The following is a 20,015-nucleotide window of genomic DNA, read 5'->3' as shown; positions in this document are numbered from 1 at the left end:
TGAAAAGCTCCCCCCTTCACACCCCAAGTCTGCCCCGCCCCAACCCCCTATATCCTCGCCCCCTTCTCTGTGGTTCATTTCCCCAAAGCCATTAGCTGGAACGGCCCCTTCAACACACAATCTGCACTCACACTTTAATTGCGGCAGATCGGGGCGCGCTAATTAACTGTGACCTGGCAGAGGGGTCTCATTAGGGGGCAACAGGGCAGGGGAGCAGGGCTGTGGGTGTGTTGGCTGGGGTCAGTACAGTTGGTGTCCAGCCACGTCATGAGACATCCGGACCCATTGTCACATGGCTGCTGGAGCCCTGACAGGACTTGTGATGAGATCTTGATGGGTTTCATAACCCTTGACCTGAGTCTGATGATGCGTGGCGTCTACATTCTGGGGTCTTGTTCTTCTCTTGCATGACACACTCTAGATGATCATTTGAGACCGTTTTTATTTATCAACTCGCTAACCAAAAATACAGTATATGGTGATTTACGATGTATTTTTTAATTACAGAGATATATGGAAACAGTAAATCAACCTAATGTTTGCCCAGCATGAATTGGTGAGGCTGTTTATAAAACAAATAATTTTGGGGCAGTTGAAATCATAGCCATCCAACGCCATAGGGTTTTGATGAATGATAATGACATCAGTGTTAAATTGGGATGCTTTAATGTCAGTGCGTTTTTCATGTCACTCCTAGAGCAGCGGCCTCAGCTCCACTGCATTAGTAAAGACGGGTGAAACCTTGGTCCCGTTAGTCACTAAAGACATTGCTAATTGTTGTTTTGCTGATAGCTAATTGCTATTTTTTCACCCTGCTGTTGGAACCACACAAACACCCCCCAAAAAGACTGAAAGAGGACACTGCTCCCATAAATCAGACGAGAGAGAGAGTAAAAATATCTGTAGAAAGAGGAGGAGAGAGAAGAGGAATGGATGGAGTAGGAATGGTGTCCCGTGCATTTTGTTAGTTGAGTCAGACCCTCTCCTCTGCATAATTATAGTCCTGCTGATTATGTCTCTAGTCTAAACACAGAGAGGCCTATGAGAGGCAGCCCAGGCCAGGGTCGCCCATGGGCCGCACGTGCGATCCCAGCCTTCAGCCCCCCTCTCTTCCTGGCAGGTGCGAGAGGAGAAGGCTGCTTTTCAGAGGCTTCTTCTGGAGCCGCGCGCTATACCGCATTACACCTCTAACCGGGATGCGAGGGGACAGGGGATCGTCAGTCCGCCTGCCAACAGGCAACGAGAGAAAAATGGGGGGAATGGGGTGGGGGGGGGTGGGGGGCAGCATTTTAACCCTGACAAACCCCCACGCTTCCTGGGAAAAGCCAAATGACTCTCCTTGACCCATACACTCAAACCTTTGGCGTTCTCATGCTGAACCACATTTGAAAGGAAACGTCTGATCCACCGATTCAGCTGTAGAGTCTTTACTAGTGTCGTCTCAGAGACTGGGTCTCCACTTGAGCAATCTTTCGCTGTTTTCTAAAACAGCCGTCCTGTACCAGGAGGGGGTTTAGCTATTTCACAACATATTGACTGACACGTAGCTGTCTACTTGACACTCCAGTGAGTGTTAGATTCTGTTTGTTTAGGAGAGAGCGAGAGCACATTCATATAGGTGAGTTTGTCTTTCATAGTGCTTACACAGTGTAGAACAGCACTTGTGATAAAGGATGTGTCGACATGGGCAAGCATATGGGTTTCATGTGGTTTTTCCGTGGGATTGCGCGATTCAAATCAAATTGTGTTTGTCACATGTGCCAAATACAACAGGTGTAGTAGACCTTACCGTGAAATGCTCACTTACAGGCCCTTAACCAACAATGCAGTTCAAATAGCAGCCCATGTAGGGCTGAGTGCAGACTGCAGAGCCTCTGTTATTTGGCTGAGGCCCGTTCACAGGCTCCATTGCCTCATTGCAGTTTGCAGCTGTATAAAATGGGGAACAGATTTTATATGATGTAAAACGGCAAGCATCCCCTGTCTCCATGGAAAAGGTCATTTGTTGAGTAAACGCTGTTGGTGCAGATGAATAAGAGTTTAGAAGGAACAACACTACTCACAACACGTGCCCATGGAAACAATGAAAAGAGCTCTGTTTCGAATCTGCGGCTCCCACTGGACTCCATCATCATGGCTGGAGAAGGTGTGGTGGAGAAGGAGAGGTGGAGAAGAAGACGTGGAGAAGAGGTGGTGGAGAAGAAGAGGTGGGGGGGGGGGGGGGCAGGATTAGAGCGGTCTATAAAGTTGTGAAAACGGTTGTAAAGCTGAGTGACCGGCCCAATAAACCCTGCAGCTCGTCAGGGGAGCCACACGACCGGGTGGAGGATAGAGGGAGGAGGGTGGCAACGGAGGGTGAGTCACTGTGGGTAGGAAGGGAGGCAGCTGACACACGGATAGTAGACAGTCAGAGGGGCAAAGGGTAGGGTGGGGTGGTTGATGCCAGCGGACACAATCTGGCCACCCTCCAGACCAGACCAGACCAGGGGGATGTTTTGACAACTTTGATGGACGCGGGGCGAGCGGGGACAGGTGTGCGGTACCCAACACTGCCAAGGGGAGATGTTCTTAATGGGGATGACACAAAAGAGTTGAGGACAGGGAGCATTTGGGGTGGGAGGGTAGGGTTAGAGGCTTAGAGCCCTAATCGACTGCCTTCAGCTGCCTCCACCCCATCCCCAGAGTGAAGGCTTCACCAGGCCCTCGTCTCTTTCCATCGACAGGAACCACCATGGTCTGGTTGACCCTGGAGCCCGGGCCCACTGCAGAGAAGGTCACAGCCAGCCTTAATGCTCCTTAAAGCCCCGGGCCACTGCTGCCAGTCTAAACTCAGACCTCCATTCCTGTCCTCCTCACACACACACACACACACACACACACACACACACACACACACACACACACACACACACACACACAGGGCGCTAGAGGGATAGCTCGGGTGGGAGTCAAATAGTCAATTCAACATAATAGAATCCAAGTAGAAAAGCAGGCGGGCGCACAATTGGCCCAGCGTCGTCCGGGTTTGGCTGGTGTAGGCCGTCATTGTAAATAAGAATTTGTTGCCTCGTTAAATAAAGGTTAAATAAAAAATAAATAAAAACCTAGCTGTGGTGCGATGTTGAGGAGAGGGGGGGTGATGTTCAAAGAGGGAGGACTGGGGGGGTGATGTTCAGAGAGGGAGGGATGGGGGGTGATGTTCAGAGAGGGAGGGCTGGGGGGGTGATGTTAAGAGAGGGAGGGCTGGGGGGTTGATGTTCAGAGAGGGAGGGCTGGGGGGGTGATGTTCAGAGAGGGAGGCCTGGGGGGTTGATGTTCAGAGAGGGAGGGCTGGGGGGTTTGATGTTCAGAGAGGGAGGGCTGGGGGGTTGATGTTCAGAGAGGAAGGGCTGGGGGGTTGATGTTCAGAGAGGGAGGGCTGGGGGGTTGATGTTCAGAGAGGGTGGGCTGGAGTGGTGATGTTCAGTGAGGGAGGGCTGGAGTGGTGATGTTCAGTGAGGGAGGGCAGCCAAGAGCCTCTCTTCTCTCCCCCCTAGCCTCATTCCTTCATCCCTCCCTCCCTCCCTGCCTCCCTCCTACCCTCTCGCTCTCCTCCATCCCCCACTAACCAAGAGTAGCTGCCTCATTATTCATTGTGTGTGTGTGTGTGTGCGAAGGGGAGCGTGGGTGTATCATAATTAGGCCGTCTGTGCAGTACGGCCCGGCCCAGGGGTTGATGAGACAGGGTTTCAGAGTGCTCCAGCCCCCCCCCCCCCCCCCCCCCCCCCCTCCTCCTCTGATCTCATCTCCTCCCTCCATCTGAGCCCAATGCGGATGGCAATCAGTCACCGTTAGACTGATCTGGGCTGACCAAGAATTCACACGAGGTCCAGTTACCACACAAGCCCTGAGACCACAAATGAGCTGCTGAAATGTGTATATGTAACTGTGTTTCTGTGTGTGTTTCAAATGTGCACGGTTTAGCTGGAAGAGAGCATCTATTCTAGGTATGTGTGTGTCAGTGTGTGATTATTTTCTTGGTCTGTGTGCCTGGTATGTGTGCATTAAGCAGAGTGAATGTTTGGTGATTATAGCTGTATATATAGGCCTCTGTGAGTATGTTTTTAGACGTGTGAGTTTTCTGTGCGTGTGTGCGTGTGCGTGTGTGTGTGCGTGCGTGTGCGTGCGTGCGTGCGTGTGTGTGTGTGCTCTTGTCCTTTGTGTATTGTGGGTCAGATGTTTTAGGATGTTAGTAGTATCAGCCACTTGAAATCATCTTCATAGTAAACACGTTGCTCCTCGCTAACGCAGCCTGGTTCACAGCCAAACAAGGCTGGTTTGACACATCTCCCTACCCTGGCTCTGTGGCCATGTTAACATGCAGTTAGACCCGTTTGAAATTTAATTGGAAGAAAGTGTGACAACTGTCCATGGAAATTACAACTTCCAAGAGTCCTTACAGCAACCTGGCAGAATGTGTTTTTCTCTGGGTAACACAACTCCTTTCCCACCACTGTCTCTCTATCGCTCTCTCTCTCTCCCCTATCTTCTCTCTCGCTCTCTCGCTCTCTTTTTAACTCTCTTTCCTTCTCTCTCTTTCTAAACCCCCCCCTTCTCCCCCCTCTCTCCCTCTCCTGTGCACTGTCTACTAGCTGGAAGGTCTCAGAGAGGTGTGAAAGAGGGCCTTAGGGGGGTGAGGGACAGAGTGTGAGAGAAGATGAAGTGCAGACCAGCGGAGAGAGCAGACATGGCATCTTTTCAGCTGTTTGCACGGCATGGGCCCCATAACCATGACAACGCCATTCTTGCTGGCTGAAGTCGAACTGAGTAAAAGTGGGGGTGGCTGAGTGGACAGGGGGGGAGAAGGCCCAGGACTCACTCAAAAGAGTGACATCACCTTAGAGGAATTTACTGTTTCTTCCAAGTGCTTTTGTTATTCTTTTGAGATTTTCGTATTCTTCCTCTGGTGTACTCAATCATTGCAAAGCTGAGGAGAAGGAGGTTGTGAATTATGTTTGCTGATTTGCTGCTACAGGTTCCTCTACTTATTCCTCTAGAAATCTGCAGGCCAGTTGTCCACACCAACACTCCGTTTTCATATGGTTTCCTAAATGACCTAAATGCGTTCCTTGGCTGTACTCCGGCACAACCTGGCCCTCAGACTCAGTGGCTGCAGAGCGTCTCTCTCTCTCTCTCTCTCTCTCTCTCTCTCTCTCTCTCTCTCTCTCTCTCTCTCTCTCTCTCTCTCTCTCTCTCTCTCTCTCTCTCTCTCTCTCTCTCTCTCTCTCTCTCTCTCTCTCTCTCTCTCTCTCTCTCTCTCTCTCTCTCTCTCTCTCTCTCTCTCTCTCTCTCTCTCTCTCTCTCTCTCTCTCTCTCTCTCTCTCTCTCTCTCTCTCTCTCTCTCTCTCTCTCTCTCTCTCTCTCTCTCTCTCTGACCACTCATCTCATCCACATTCAAAAGACATGAAGTGATTTTGGACGGCAACCATTTGCCAAGTTTCCTTGACCCCCACCCCCTCCTCCCTTACTGTTCATGATTGCATAAGCACATGCAACGTCCACATCCAGTGTAGTCGCCTCACATGCAACCTCTCCTTTTTAAATAATAGCACATTACGTCACCCAACAGGCAACAGCTGCCCCGTAATATTTTCGGGGGGCCTGCCGGTTGCCTGGGTGACTAGGAGGAATAGTCATGGGTCTGGACTGAACCAACCCCCTCCTTCTCTCCAGCAAAACACACATAAACAAATTGCATCCCTGGAGACCCCTGTCTCCCAGCACCTCTCTCTCCTGCTTTGTGTGTAGGGCTAGACAATGAGCCCCCGACACTCAGGGGACCCATCTGTTTCAAAAGTGCAATCAAGTGAGCCGCGATGGGTGGACAGGAAAATACGAGTCACAGAGGAAGGGTGAAGCCTGTTTTTATATTCTCCCTCTCTCTCAGTCGTCCTCGTTGACTCTTTCTCACACACTCTTTTTCTCTCGCTCGCCCTCTCTCTCTCTCTCTCTCTCTCTCTCTCTCTCTCTCTCTCTCTCTTCCCCTCTCTCTCTCTTCCCCTCTCTCTCTCTATCTCTTCCCCTCGCTCCCTCCCTCTCTCTCTCTCTTCCTCTCTTTATCTCTTCCTCTCTCTCTCTCTCTGATGGTCATCAAGCCAGGAAACATCTGTAACCCCTTCCACGGGTGAGAGTTCATGTTCCAAAACCTAGTCAGAACAGGCAGGCAGGCAGAGTCTTCTGCTACAGTGTCCCCCTGTCTGCTGAGACAGATAGCTCTGCCTACTTTGTCCCTGGAGCTGGGCCGGGTCATTAAGCCATTTCTATGGGTTCAGTACCCTGTCAATCAATGAATCAATCAATCTCTCTCTGCTAGGCTGGTATCAGCTTGTGGTCAGCACTTTCTAAATGACAGTGAGTTCTTCCCTTGGAGACATGGGTTTTTGATCTATTCAACCTTTGTGGTGTGACTCAGTGTTAACCTGTAATCTAAAAATAGTTTAACACCATAATTTGACCATAAGGATACTGGAGAGTATGTATTCTGTTTACCCATGAGAACAACACACTTCGAGTGTCTGAGAGCTTTCTTTTAATCTGGATTTGTTTTCGTTCTGCATTTACACAGGCAAGGGGATTCTGATATTTTTTTACACGGGCAGCCTAGAACAAACACAGCATATGTGACATGGCTGAGTGATTCTGCCTCATCACATTTCCTCTATTTTGTGACATTAAACCCATTGAAACAAAATGGATGAAAGTCTCCCCTATAATAGGCCGATAATCCTTCTATTAGATCAAAGGTACACAGTTTACCGGGTTTAACCAGGGCCTATGGAGCTCCCTTTAATGAGCTTACATTAAACCTATCCACCATATCTCAAAGTTTAAGATTGGTATGTATCAGGCTTTTTCCCTCTCTAAGGTTATCCCAGTGTGAATCCAGCCATGATAGAATACTGGATTGTTTTCAAGAAGTCTCAGAATTGGAATAAGGGATTCAACTGGGATGATTTCAGGGAAAGCGGTAGAATTAAATACATCATCAAGTGCTTCCTGGTGATCCAGAGATGGGCTCTGCCATTGGACGTCCACCAGAATTAGCCAGGAGAAGTGTGTATGTAAGAGCTGTGTAAGAGGACATTTAGGCGGAGGGTTGCCCCCTCTGCTGCTGCTGCATGTGAGGTTTGTCATGCTCTCAGGGGCAGGGGAGCAGGGGAGGCCAGGGCAGACATCATCTCTCAGCAGCTCCCCTCTGCTCCCCTCTCTGTCCGTTCGTGCAGGGAATGAATGAGTCACACAATTAATGATTCCATAAAAACAACTGCTCTTGAAATGGCCCATTGCTCTCAGCATGGCAGTTGTTGCTGGAGCTGAATTCTCCCAGCCAGGCCATCCATCTACTACATGAAGTGCTTCTCAATAACTTGTGTCAGGCCAAAGGCTCCAAAACGAGGTTCATCTGACCACATTTGAAGAAAATATTTGACCTGTTCCCTATAATGCCCATCAACAGTTCAGTTGTATTCGTATTTTCATTCATTTCAGGTTCAGATGATTGCAGAAGGAAATCCTTCACCCGTAGAAATTGTAAATAAGAAAGTACTAAATACTTTTAAGCAGTCTTGTGTGCTTTTGATTGGGAGGAAACCAGGGGTTTCCCTGCCATAGTAACTGTAACTATAGCAGTAACCAGGTAGAGGTTAGTCAGACCAACAGGAGTAGTAGGGATGGGACTGCCAACTGAGCATGCTCTGTGAGCACTGTGGGAGATGTCAACATAGCAGAGAAAAGCTTTGTCAAACAGTGACACTTCTCCTGCAGGGTTACCCCATGTAACCTCACCCCCTCCCTCCCATGCACACACACACACACACACACACACACACACACACATTTCCCCTTTAGCTACATTACAATAGTCATCACTTTCCTAGGCCTTCATTTAACGAGTAGGGTTCAACTGTGCTGCTGAATATCAAACCTTAAGCAGAGAGTATATCTATAGAAATTACCTATACAATTGAAAATACAGGAAAACAGTTGCAAAAAAGGGTACATAGGGTTGATAGGATCTGATAGGATGGCCTTTGCTGCCCTCCCCTCCCCACCCCTCTTACCCACATCAACATGCCAAGACAATGGCCATCTCTGCCCTAATAATCCACTGGCTGATTGGTCGGGCCCAGATTACCCATGGGACACCAGCTGTCAGGAACTCACAGAGGCTCTTTACGCAAACCGACAGTCTGAGATTCCTCAATTGCTCTGTATTAATAGCTCGCCACAACTGGTACTGCGTAGGGCCAAACTCAACCCCATTGGCCCAAGAAAACAATGGAGGGAAAGGAGGAAGCAGGACGCTGCAACTGGTCGGAGGCGATAAGGACAAATGTCAGTCCAGCCCTAACAGAAGAGAGAGGGAGGGAAACAGGGAGAGGGAGAGGGGGAGAAAAAGAGGGAGAGAGAGGGAGAGGGCTCGGTTTGGGACTGCCCTAGTTTCTGCCACGGTATGAGGGCTTTTAGGCGGGTTGCTTTCCTTTCATGGTCTAAACACACATGTTCTGAGAGAACGGTGATAATATATTTACATAGAGAGAAGTTGTGTTGGTCTTGGATGCATGGCGCCAATGCAACTGATAAAGGCAGTAGAGGAAGATAATTAACCAAGGTCTGTAGCAAGGCTGATAGAATCTGGACCTAAAAATGAAGTGCTTACTGTATAGTACTGGTAATGCAGAGGTCGACATTGTAAATAAATCCTTTTATTGTCCAATTCCCCTCCTGAGGGACACTCCAATGTCAGACCAGTCAATGACTCGTGTTACTATTGAATTAGTTGCAATATGAAGTCTTTCAGTAGACTCCCTGTCCAACACTAGTCATTATGTCCTGTAGGCCATTCTCTGAACAACAAGACACTCCATAGCCGTGTGACTGTTGTTTCAGCTGCGTTCACAACTTCATCCTGTCATGGGATCGCAGCACAGTGTAACACTGAACAGATGTGGCCATGTGGACGTTTTAAACATGTTTTTCTCCCTGCTAATCATGGTTGTAGACATGCAATAGTGAAGCCAAATGGTTGATAATGAATGTAGCAGATGGGTTGCTAGTACAGTGCCTTGCAAAAGTATTCATCCCCCTTGCAAAAATCCCAGTGGCTAGATGTGCCAAGCTTATAGAGACATACCCCAAGAGACTTGCAGCTGTAATTGCTGCAAAAGGTGTCTCTACAAAGTATTGACTTTGGGGGGGTGAATAGTTCAAGTTTTCAGTTTTTTTTATATTAGTTCTTGTTTGTTTCCCAATAAAACATATTTAGCATTTTTAAAGTGGTAAGCATGTTGTGTAAATCAAATGATACAACCCCCCCCCCCCCCCCCCAAAAAAAAATTCTATTTTAATTCCAGGTTGTAGGGCAACAAAATAGGAAAAATGCCAAGGGGGTGAATAGTTTCACCAGCCACTGTGTGTATACAGTGGGGAGAACAAGTATTTGATACACTGCCGATTTTGCAGGTTTTCCTACTTACAAAGCATGTCTGTAATTGCCTGTAATTTTTTTATCATAGGTACACTTCAACCGTGAGAGACGGAATCTAAAACAAAAATCCAGAAAATCACATTGTATGATTTTTAAGTAATTATTTAGCATTTTATTGCATGACATAAGTATTTGATACATCAGAAAAGCAGAACTTAATATTTGGTACAGAAACCTTTGTTTGCAATTACAGAGATCATACGTTTCCTGTAGTTCTTGACCAGGTTTGCACACACTGCAGCAGGGATTTTGACCCACTCCTCCATACAGACCTTCTTCAGATCCTTCAGGTTTCGGGGCTGTCGCTGGGCAATACGGACTTTCAGCTCCCTCCAAAGATTTTGTATTGGGTTTAGGTCTGGAGACTGGCTAGGCCACTGCAGGACCTCCTTAGTTGCCCTGGCTGTGTGTTTTGGGTCGTTGTCATGCTGGAAGACCCAGCCACGAACCATCTTCAATGCTCTTACTGAGGGAAGGAGGTTGTTGGCCAAGATCTCGCGATACATGGGCCCATCCATCCTCCCCTCAATACGGTGCAGTCGTCCTGTCCCCTTTGCAGAAAAGCATCCCCAAATAATGATGTTTCCACCTCCATGCTTCACGGTTGGGATGGTGTTCTTGGGGTTGTACTCATCCTTCTTCTTCCTCCAAACACGGCGAGTGGAGTTTAGACCAAAAAGCTCTCTTTTTCTCTCATCAGACAACATGATCTTCTCCCATTCCTCATCTGGATCATCCAGATGGTCATTGGCTAACTTTAAACAGGCCTGGACATGCGCTGGCTTGAGCAGGGGGACCTTGCGTGCGCTGGTCCCAGCTCTCTTCAGGTCATTGACCAGGTCCTGCCGTGTAGTTCTGGGCTGATCCCTCACCTTCCTCATGATCATTGATGCCCCACGAGGTGAGATCTTGCATGGAGCCCCAGACCGAGGGTGATTGACCATCCTCTTAAACTTCTTCCATTTTCTAATAATTGTGCCAACAGTTGTTGCTTTCTCACCAAGCTGCTTGCCAATTGTCCTGTAGCCCATCCCAGCCTTGTGCAGGTCTACAATTTTATCCCAGATGTCCTTACACAGCTCTCTGGTCTTGGCCATTGTGGAGAGGTTGCAGTCTGTTTGATTGAATGTGTGGACAGGTGTCTTTTATACAGGTAACGAGTTCAAACAGGTGCAGTTAATACAGGTAATGAGTGGAGAACAGGAGGGCTTCTTAAAGAAAACTAACAGGTCTGTGGGAGCCGGAATTCTTACTGGTTGGTAGATTCCGTCTCTCACAGTTGAAGTGTACCTATGATAAAAATTACAGACCTCTACATGCTTTGTAAGTAGGAAAACCTGCAAAATCGGCAGTGTATCAAATACTTGTTCTCCCCACTGTATATATATATATATATATATATATGTATATATACTGTAGAAATATAGGACTAGTGCATAGAGCATGACATAGATCCTTAATCTGCTGTATTACTGTAAGCGCACTTTGACCTTGGGTGATGTTAATTACTCAGTAGTATTCATGCTGCCTAACAGGCTTCATTTAGGTATATCATCACTGTGTACATTTCAAATGACCTGACACACCGTAGTATAATAGTCATGGACTTCATTTAGGCATGCCTCTAGTCAATTGAGTATTTTCATCCTAGCCTGGTCCCAGATCTGTTTGTGACGTATACACAACTCCTGTATGATACTTTTGGTATGACAATGACAATAGGAGTTGGCAAAACAGTACAAAACAGATCTGTAACCAGGCTGTATTCATCCTTCTGACCCTGTATGACTTTACTGGTGGCATTTGACCAGGCGTTACTGATGTTACTTTCACAGATGGGAGATGTGAAGTCAGGAAACTGAAATAGGAAAAAAATGAAATTGGGTCATTGCATAAGACTGTATTTAGAAATTACAGGGTTGTATTTTACGACGTGGCAAATATTATCACACAATTCCTATGTTGGCCGCCATCTTGGGAAAGACCAGAAGTGAAACTTTTGAAATTTGGGAAAAGAGGGAATCACTGGACATTAAAGAAATACACATTCTGTTTTTTTTTTATATGTTTGATTAGGCCTACACATACTCATAAAATGACATTTTCTGAAGATGCTTGATGGGTAATGAGAGTACATTACCAGTAATTAATATTGCATATGTTCTATATGTATTTGTCAACAACCAAAGCTCCTTATAGGAGCCAAAATCTTTAAGTTAGTAAGTCATGTTCTGTATGTGTTTCCGTCTGTTCTCCAGGCACGACAGAGCGGGTGTGTCTGATCCAGGGGACAGTGGAGGCTCTGAATGGAGTCCATAACTTCATCGCTGAGAAGGTGCGGGAGATGCCGCAGAGCACCCAGAAATCAGAACCGGTCAGCGTACTGCAGCCACAGACTACCGTCAACCCTGACCGCATAAAACAGGTGAAGCCCATTACCATGATCCCAACCCCTGCCTTTTTTCTCTCAAGACCGTCTGGTGTTGAGACCGAGACTACATTCTCTCCCTGGACTAAATGAGAGTTCAACCTGAGAGTGTATAGTGAATGTAAAAGGGATTGTCCCATGTGTTTTTGTAACCTATTTTATGCCAACTGAGGCAATGAAAGTGCCTGTGTGCGTGTGCACGTGCACGTCTGGTTGTAGGTGTGTGTTGGGTAGGTAGGTATGAGCGTGACTTAGCAAACTGACAATCCTAGACTGAACCATTATGGAGGAGAGTAGCTGAGCCAAAATGTTGACCCCTGAGCTAGTCAGCCCAAAATGGATGATTCTAATCCCAGTCATTAGTTTCTATATAGCCTCACTCCATTGTCTGTGTGTTGGCAGCTACCATCTCACAACAAGGAGTGGAAGTCATTATTATTTGTCTTTCGAAGAAGGCCCAATCTAATAAATCATTGCAGTGTGAGTTTGTGGCCAAGCTCTGATTTTGTGTCTGCACGAGGCTCGATGCAGGGAGGGAGTGTTCCCGGCTTCCATGTTAACAGACAGAAAGAGACATCCTCCGGCTGTGATATAATCCACTCAGACAGGACACGGAGGCTGGGGTGTGGGGTTTCTTGCTCTTCCAGATAGGCCCCCTTAAAGCCACACATGTGACATTAACCACGGGTCGCTAGCCTCACTACCCTCAACCTGTCACCGGCTATCACACAGGCCAGGGTCTGGAAGGAAGCTCCCCCAGCACCGCAGAGGAAGTGTGGCTCATAAGTGTCGTCCAGCTAAAACACATAGATGAGGTGTTAGAAGTGGCAAAGGCCATCCTCCAAAATCCACATCAGGGCTGAGACTTTCAGCTCATTTGTGCTGCGACATTTTATCCAGATGATTTGCTCTTTCCATCACCCTCTCCAGCTTCCACTTCCTCGAAAATCAACCGTAGTGGAACCATCGAATGAAAATTACAAGAAGAATTGTCACTGTATTTTTTTCATATAGAACTCTGTTGTTTGGCCTTTCAGAGTCCACCAGTTCATACCAACACAGAACAGGCTCAATTAGGCAAGCCAATGATTCCCCCTCCCAATCTCTTTAAATGATTATCACTTCTGGCCACTTGATGATTGCACTCCATTGATCGTTCGGGGAGGACCTGCATTGTTTTCATCTGCAACATTGACCCTGCTCATCTATTTATCGTCCCGTTAATTAAATTACCCTTTAGGACAAAGAGCACATGTTGGGTATTAATAATTCAGAACTTGAGTTCTTCTCTGGTATCTGTGCTGTGTTTTCGGCCATGCTCATCCCTCATGGCGTTGTCCCTTCTGTGCTTACTGAGCAGACTCAGTGACGGGAGGCCATAACCTAAATTCGTGGAACACAACACGGCCTGCTCCCTCTCCTGCCGCGCGGCCAGCCTGATTATTAATGTGTGTAATTGTAGGAGTTATCAGACGAGTTACACACCTCTCTGCTGGGCAAAGAATAGTCCACTTGGGAAAAAGCTACTGCAGAGTGGACACTTTGCAGTTCGGATATAGTCAGGAATTTATGCATAATATACACTTACACACACATTATACAGGCACGCATGCATGCACGCACGCACACACACACACTCTCACACACACACATACTGTTTCCTAGGAACACACGCACCTACAGTACATATCGAAACTGATGCACGCGGATACACAAACCAGTATTTAAAGGAAAGATGCACTCATTTTGAATGTTGTAAGTTCTTTTGTGCATCTCCTTTGCACAACTCGTCACACCAGCTGTATTTCTGTGCATCAGTTTCAATTAGCTCAGATGACCATGAAAACATGAAATGACCCCGGGAATTGATAGAACATCACTCAGAGATACACTAAAACAAAATAACATTCCAAAATGGGTGAATCGTTCCGTTAAGCTTTTGAGTGAACTTGGAGTGAACTTGGATCAATCCAACGATGGATTGATGGCAGGGCTGGAAAAAGAACAGCTCCTATGGCATCAGATAAAGGGCAGTTATTTTAGACAGAAATAATTCCCGTGCCTCTCTTTTACTATTAATAATAATGAGTTTGAGAGTGGTGTATGGAAGGATTCTGTGTTTGAATTACAGACAGACAGTGTAGCCTGTCGATTGCTGGACTATTAGTAATGTAAGCTCTTCTTCAAACTCCCAATAGTCTGGTTTCATTTGATGAATGGACTTCCATACTCAACCCAAAGGCCCAACGCATGCGCTTTGAGGGCTTATTTTGGTTGTGTGTGTGGTTATTGTTTCAACGTGGTTGTTGTCACGAGCACGGCTGTCGTGGCATGTGTCTCGTTGTTGGTCACCCTAGGGAGCGGAGTGAGTGAGAGATGTAAGATCAGATGTAAAGTCATGTTAAGCAACAGCTGCCAGCCTGGCTCTCTGTGAGGTACAGCCGCTAATATCCACTAGCCAAATGGAGACAGGACAGGCAGGAGCACAGGCAGCTTACAAAAAATAAAAGCTAACGCCTAACTCAATCAAATTACTCAGGACAGACAGACAGGCAAGCACAAAACACATTCACACCCACCGACACTGAATCTCACTTAACATGGAGCGACATTCAAACTGATACCTAGGCTAATACATGACTAGTTTAGCTGAAATGCTAAATAGCATTGTTGTGCTAGCTAACGTTGATCTGATCTGACATTTCAAGGCAACCACAGCCCACTATGGCGAGACTGTGATGTCTAAAATAGCATGATGACAGTGAAGTTGTGTCAACTTTGCACTGTGCCCTGCTGCCTTTGGTCTCAAATGTTTTCAGAATCCTCCCTCCAGTGATTTCCTCTGGCCAACCTCAGTTTCCTGTGACCTTTCACCCCATGCTGGAACACCTGCTTCCTACTTCCTGTTATTGCCCTGTCCACACAGGAAGTAGCCCATTAATGCAAAGGAAATCAGGAGTCAGGTTAACTTTGAGTTAGCTGTGAGTGAGTGGAAAAGTGGGATATGGTATTGGAATTTCTCCCAAAAATACGTCATGCTCCACCATCGGACACAAACATGCATTGTAGTTGTGACTAGCACACCATGTGTGTAGAGGGCTATTTGTTGTGATACATAAATAGTTTCATAGTTGAGTGACTCTGCACAGTATAAACAATCGCTTCCCATACAACATGAGCCCTCCCTCACAGCATGACCCTAGCAACTCCTGAATAATGTAAAATATTATCTGGTTTCCGTGATGATCATCTGATATAACTGAGGTTTTGTGGTCAATTACAAGGAATTGTGCTTCAGTGATTTCGTTTCAAATTGAAATGTGGATTTTATTCAGGTCGGTCACAGAAACAATACCATTTATATTCTCAACGGCTCAGAAAATGAACATGTAAGCGACCAAGAAGATCCTACGCAGTAAACGATCGGTCTTTCGTCTCATCTCTTAAAAGAACCGTAAAGCTCAACTCTTAAAATGATCCCTAACCCTGTAGTAACGCAGAGGTTGTTCTCCATTGGAAAGACATAAGTGATTGCTTTAAGTGGCTGCGCCGTTTCAGCCCACCCTTCCCTCCGCAACACCACCAAGCCCAGTCTATTTCATTAACCAGCATCCTGAATCTAATAACTGCACTCATTGGAACAGCACACAGCGCCGGCTAATCCATGCAGCCGTGCCTGGCGCAAGCAGCGTTGGCCGTTCGTCTCCTAAATTAAAAGCGACATCAGGAAAATTGCTATAACGCATGAAAAAAATAAAGACAGAGCAATTCCAACCGCCCCCTCTCCCTCTCCAGCCTTGTCTCAGGAGGACCGATTGCCAGCAGAAAATATTTTATGCCATTTTTAACCTTCACGTTCATCAGCTGGCTCAGGAAAAGGTCACTTCCTCCGGCAAGTATCGATCCCATTCCTAGGGAAGCCGGTAGAGAGAGGCACAACAAGATATTTGTTGTCTTGACAAGGATATGCACCCGCTAATGTTGGGTTAAATCTCTTAGGAAGAAAGGACAAATGTGCCACTGTGTGTATGGATGTGTGTGTGAGCGTGCTTCCATGCGTGTGTGTATCTGGGAGGGAAAGGTCATTTGAAGGAGAGTGTTTCGTGTTTTTGAAATACAAGTTTATCCATTTGCTGCTTTACAGTATGTGTGGAGAGGAATCTTAGATCAGGTTTAGATCAGGCTTCTGTGGAAGCAAAGCTAACATATCTGGTGTTAAGGTAGTATTTGTATGTGTGTATGTGATATGTCCAGTATTTTAAATGTGTAGCCAAAACATATACTTCAAAACTGGAAATCATCCAATCCTCCATCGTTAACAGAATGGAAAGTTCAAATGTTTTATTTATTAACTAAATGTTGAAAGTGCGTGGGCGACGGAGAGAAACAACATGGTGCAGTTTGAGGCAATGTGGCGGAGAGTGATGCGGGCGCTGGGGATAGGGGTGTGAGCAGGTGGGTCTGGGCAGGTGTCATGTAATTGATGTTTGCGTGCGTCTGTATGCTGTTTGAATGCGTATGGTTTGTATTTCAAATTCTTAAAAAAATAAGATAAATACATGTGTAGCCCCAATGTAATGCACGATATCTGTCTGCAAGGCTTGGACCGGGAATGGGACCAAGATGGAGGATGGAGGTCAGCAGTTGCCATGGATACTAGAACAATTCATTACTGGTCCCCTTTTATTAAATATGCGTGAGAAAAATTCCTACCCAGCGGCACACCAATGTCCTGAGTTATTGTAATCCACTGTGACAAGGGATGTCTGTAAAAACAATCCGATAAGATTGTGGCCGCCAACATTTCTGAGCATGCCATCCATCGCCTCCTCTGGTTGGATAGTGTTTGACATGGTCTTCCCAGCCTATCTCAGAACACACTGCCATTCCCTAGTGACTTAAAATTCTCTATCAGCCGTGCCGCAGCTCAGGAGTCTTCTGTTAATGAAAGCCTTGAGAGGGCTAAGTGGACAGTGGTGTTGTATTACTTAAGGCTGAATGGTACTTCCAAGGCTAAAAGCCTGAACACAGCATCAGCCCTGTTTCCATTGGAGTGGGAAGGAGAAGGTCTTCCTCTCGGTCCTCTCTCTCTCTCTCTCTCTCTTCACCGCTCCATGTTGTCACAGTGTGTTAAGGTCTGTGAGTGAACACGTCCTGGCAGAGCGGCCCGGAGGCCCGGCTCAGCAGCACACTGAGGCTCCTCGGATGGACGTGGCCCCACCTCAGCCCCACAAGGACAGGCTATTTTGGGCCTCATCAGCACTTGTTAGATGGCAGGCCTCATGAGGTCACTTAATGCATGATCTAGGACTCAGGTTTGGGATCAGAGCCAGCCACGACTCTGAGCAAAGTTGCTGTTATATGTGTGTATGGGCGTGTGTGCGTGTGAGCTTGTGTGTGTTTGCAACACACGTGCATATGTTCATGTACTATACATTATGGTATATGTGAATATACTGACCCAAAACATTTAAGATCCTATTTTAGATCACAATCCATATGGAATGCACTGCTTTTTTAATACGGTTCAAATGGAACTGACAGCATTTTAGCAACATGAAATCTTATTAGAATCTGTTCATATTTTTTTATTTAATCTTTATATAACTAGGCAAGTCAGTTAAGAACAAATTCCTATTTACAATGAAGGCCTACCAGGGAACAGTGGGTTAACTGCCTTGTTCAGGGGCAGTTACTATATACCCCCTGGGAGAATATGACACTTTAAAAAATAAAAAACATTTTCTGACAAGCGAGCACTTAGATGTGGTCATTTTCACAGTTTCGTAAATTCATAGAATGTTTGGGAATGGCGTATAGTAAGGCACTTGTGAAAATTCTATAGCACTATAGAGTGGGAATGCGACCGTGCGTTTGGACAATTAATAGACACTGCACTAAAAATAAACCCTCCAAAAAACATCTGTCTTGTTCAGGAACGGAGTCTACGCAGACCGGTGCGCCATAGCCAATTTGAGCTACAGTAGGCCTATAATGAAAATAAACCATTTGCCACACGGGTCTGCCATCATTCACTTTGAACTGAACTGTGTGTTTACAGGCAGTAGCCACAGTGTGACTTTAGATCATTAGAACATATTCACCAAAAGCCACAAAATAGACTTGAATGGATTTCTGCAAATACCCAAGGGAGTCCTCTTACATTTGCGAACTTCACAGTCCTATTGATCAAACAACGATGAAAGGCTACAGCTATCTCTCCCTCAGTTGCTTATCCACATTAACAACAACAATATCAATAACTAATGCTAACCAGAGCGAGATGAGCTTAAAAATCTAATGAGGGAACATTAGATAAACTCTCTAAAACGTTTTTTGCTAGTTGATCATCAAAATTGCTCTGATAAAGGATGGGGAATACTGGCCTGCTCCTCCTCCTGCAGCTTGGTTGTCAGTGCATGTCCCAACCCAAGTTTTGACAACTGAATGGGAACTTTCCTGCCTGCCTGCCTATTTGATTGATGCCAAATACATTTGATTAAGAACTAAGAGATATGCTAACTGTGGATAACAGTCGTTCAAGGTCAGCATTGACATTTCTTTGATAGCTAACCAAATGACATCTGAATCTTTAGTTATAGCCACCGAAAATTATATAAAGGGGGAAAAGTTGGTCACTCACCACACTCCTCCCATCGGTTTGCTAGCTAGTTAACGTTAGTCTCATATTGAAACAAATACAACAAATTCGCTGGCCATTGTTTAACTTGAGAAGATGTGGCCCTTTATCATGCCCACTTACTCTACATAGGATGCTGTGTATAGCATTTTAACATTTTTAAACAAAAGAGATACATACTATTTGTCCAGCCTTTGCTGCTATGCTTGCAGATGTTCATAATCAGCTGCGACCCTCGTCAAAAAGTGTTTAATAACGCCAAACAACAATACATAGCTGTAGGTCGTTGTAACATTTAAACATGTACTGTAACGTGTTTAAAAAATAATAAAAAAATGTTGCACTGCATGGATCACCATTGTGGTTGATAGCTGTATGTTACACTCAAAATGCAATGCAGTTTGGCTACTAGGCTACTGCTCAAATGTTGCAGTTATTGGCTTACATTGTTCCCCTTTGCGTGGGTTTTTGGACATTAATTGTCGAGCTTTAAAAACCGAAGCCTGACTGCGACATTTTTATTAGCCTAGCTAGGACTGTGACGTGTGTCTGCACACTTTCCCTCTGCGGCGCGCTGTAAACGGGACCCGAGCGCATCAAGCTGTACTTAGTTGATGACTCAACTGTTGACTGATTTATACTCGCTTGTGTATCCTACTCGCTTGTGTATCGGGCCTTGACACATGTGCGCTAGCCCATTAGCTACTTTATGACTGACGTTTGATCATTGCCCTTGCTAGTTTTGGTTTTATTGACATTCCCAGACTTAGTTACAGTCATTTGTATTTTTTCAAAATATTGATTCATTGAAACTGAAACAGTGAATCCCGAATGGGTGAAGGCAGCAAACAATGTTTCAGGCCAGCTGTGATTTACAGCCTGGATAGCAATATTCTTTGGCTTACCAAGAAATGTATTGGTGAATTATATTAATAATGCATTGAACTGCATCCATCTATTATCTCAACCTCTTATACAGTTGGTTTGAAGCATAAACTGTGAATTTGTTATTTTTGACTAATGTTATGTTTGTCTGTTTCATGTCTGCAAAGTAGTTAAAACACTGCGAGTTCCACTTTAAGTCCTCCCCTCAAATACGGTATCTCTCTGTTTAGATGTCAGTTCCACCCTATTGTGTTTGGCCATAGCATCAGAAAGAAAGAAAAGTCACACACTCCTTTCATATCACTAGCGTGTCTAAATGCAGCTTTCTTAGTGTGATAGGCAGTGAAATGGAGGGAGAATGAGCGGATTAACATTACTGAGAAAGGGAGGGGTTGAGATGACCACCAGAGTTAATCCTTACGGCCACAAAAAAAAAATATATATATATTTCAAGAAAAATTACAATTGTTACACCAGGCTAGCGGCCCAGAGTGCGTGCCACAGCGCTCGTTCTAGGCACGCATTCTTCTTTCATT

The 20,015-nt window shown here is 45.8% G+C and overlaps 1 protein-coding gene across 4 annotated transcripts in view; it reads left to right on the top strand.

Annotated features, from left to right (window-relative positions):
• Positions 1-20,015, top strand: part of LOC110507480 (RNA-binding protein Nova-1) — a 58,903-nt gene that overhangs the window by 21,194 nt on the left and 17,694 nt on the right. For all 4 annotated transcript variants that reach the window (XM_021587497.2, XM_036965363.1, XM_021587496.2 and 1 more), the window contains one exon: positions 11,785-11,951. In XM_021587497.2, the coding sequence (XP_021443172.1) occupies positions 11,785-11,951 (167 nt within the window). The remainder of the gene's footprint in view (positions 1-11,784; positions 11,952-20,015) is intronic.

The sequence above is a fragment of the Oncorhynchus mykiss genome, chromosome 27 (assembly GCF_013265735.2).
Source record: "Oncorhynchus mykiss isolate Arlee chromosome 27, USDA_OmykA_1.1, whole genome shotgun sequence".
Taxonomy (NCBI): domain Eukaryota; kingdom Metazoa; phylum Chordata; class Actinopteri; order Salmoniformes; family Salmonidae; genus Oncorhynchus; species Oncorhynchus mykiss.
The sequence above is the reverse complement of the archived record's forward strand: the minus strand, read 5'-3'. Positions and strand labels throughout refer to the sequence as shown.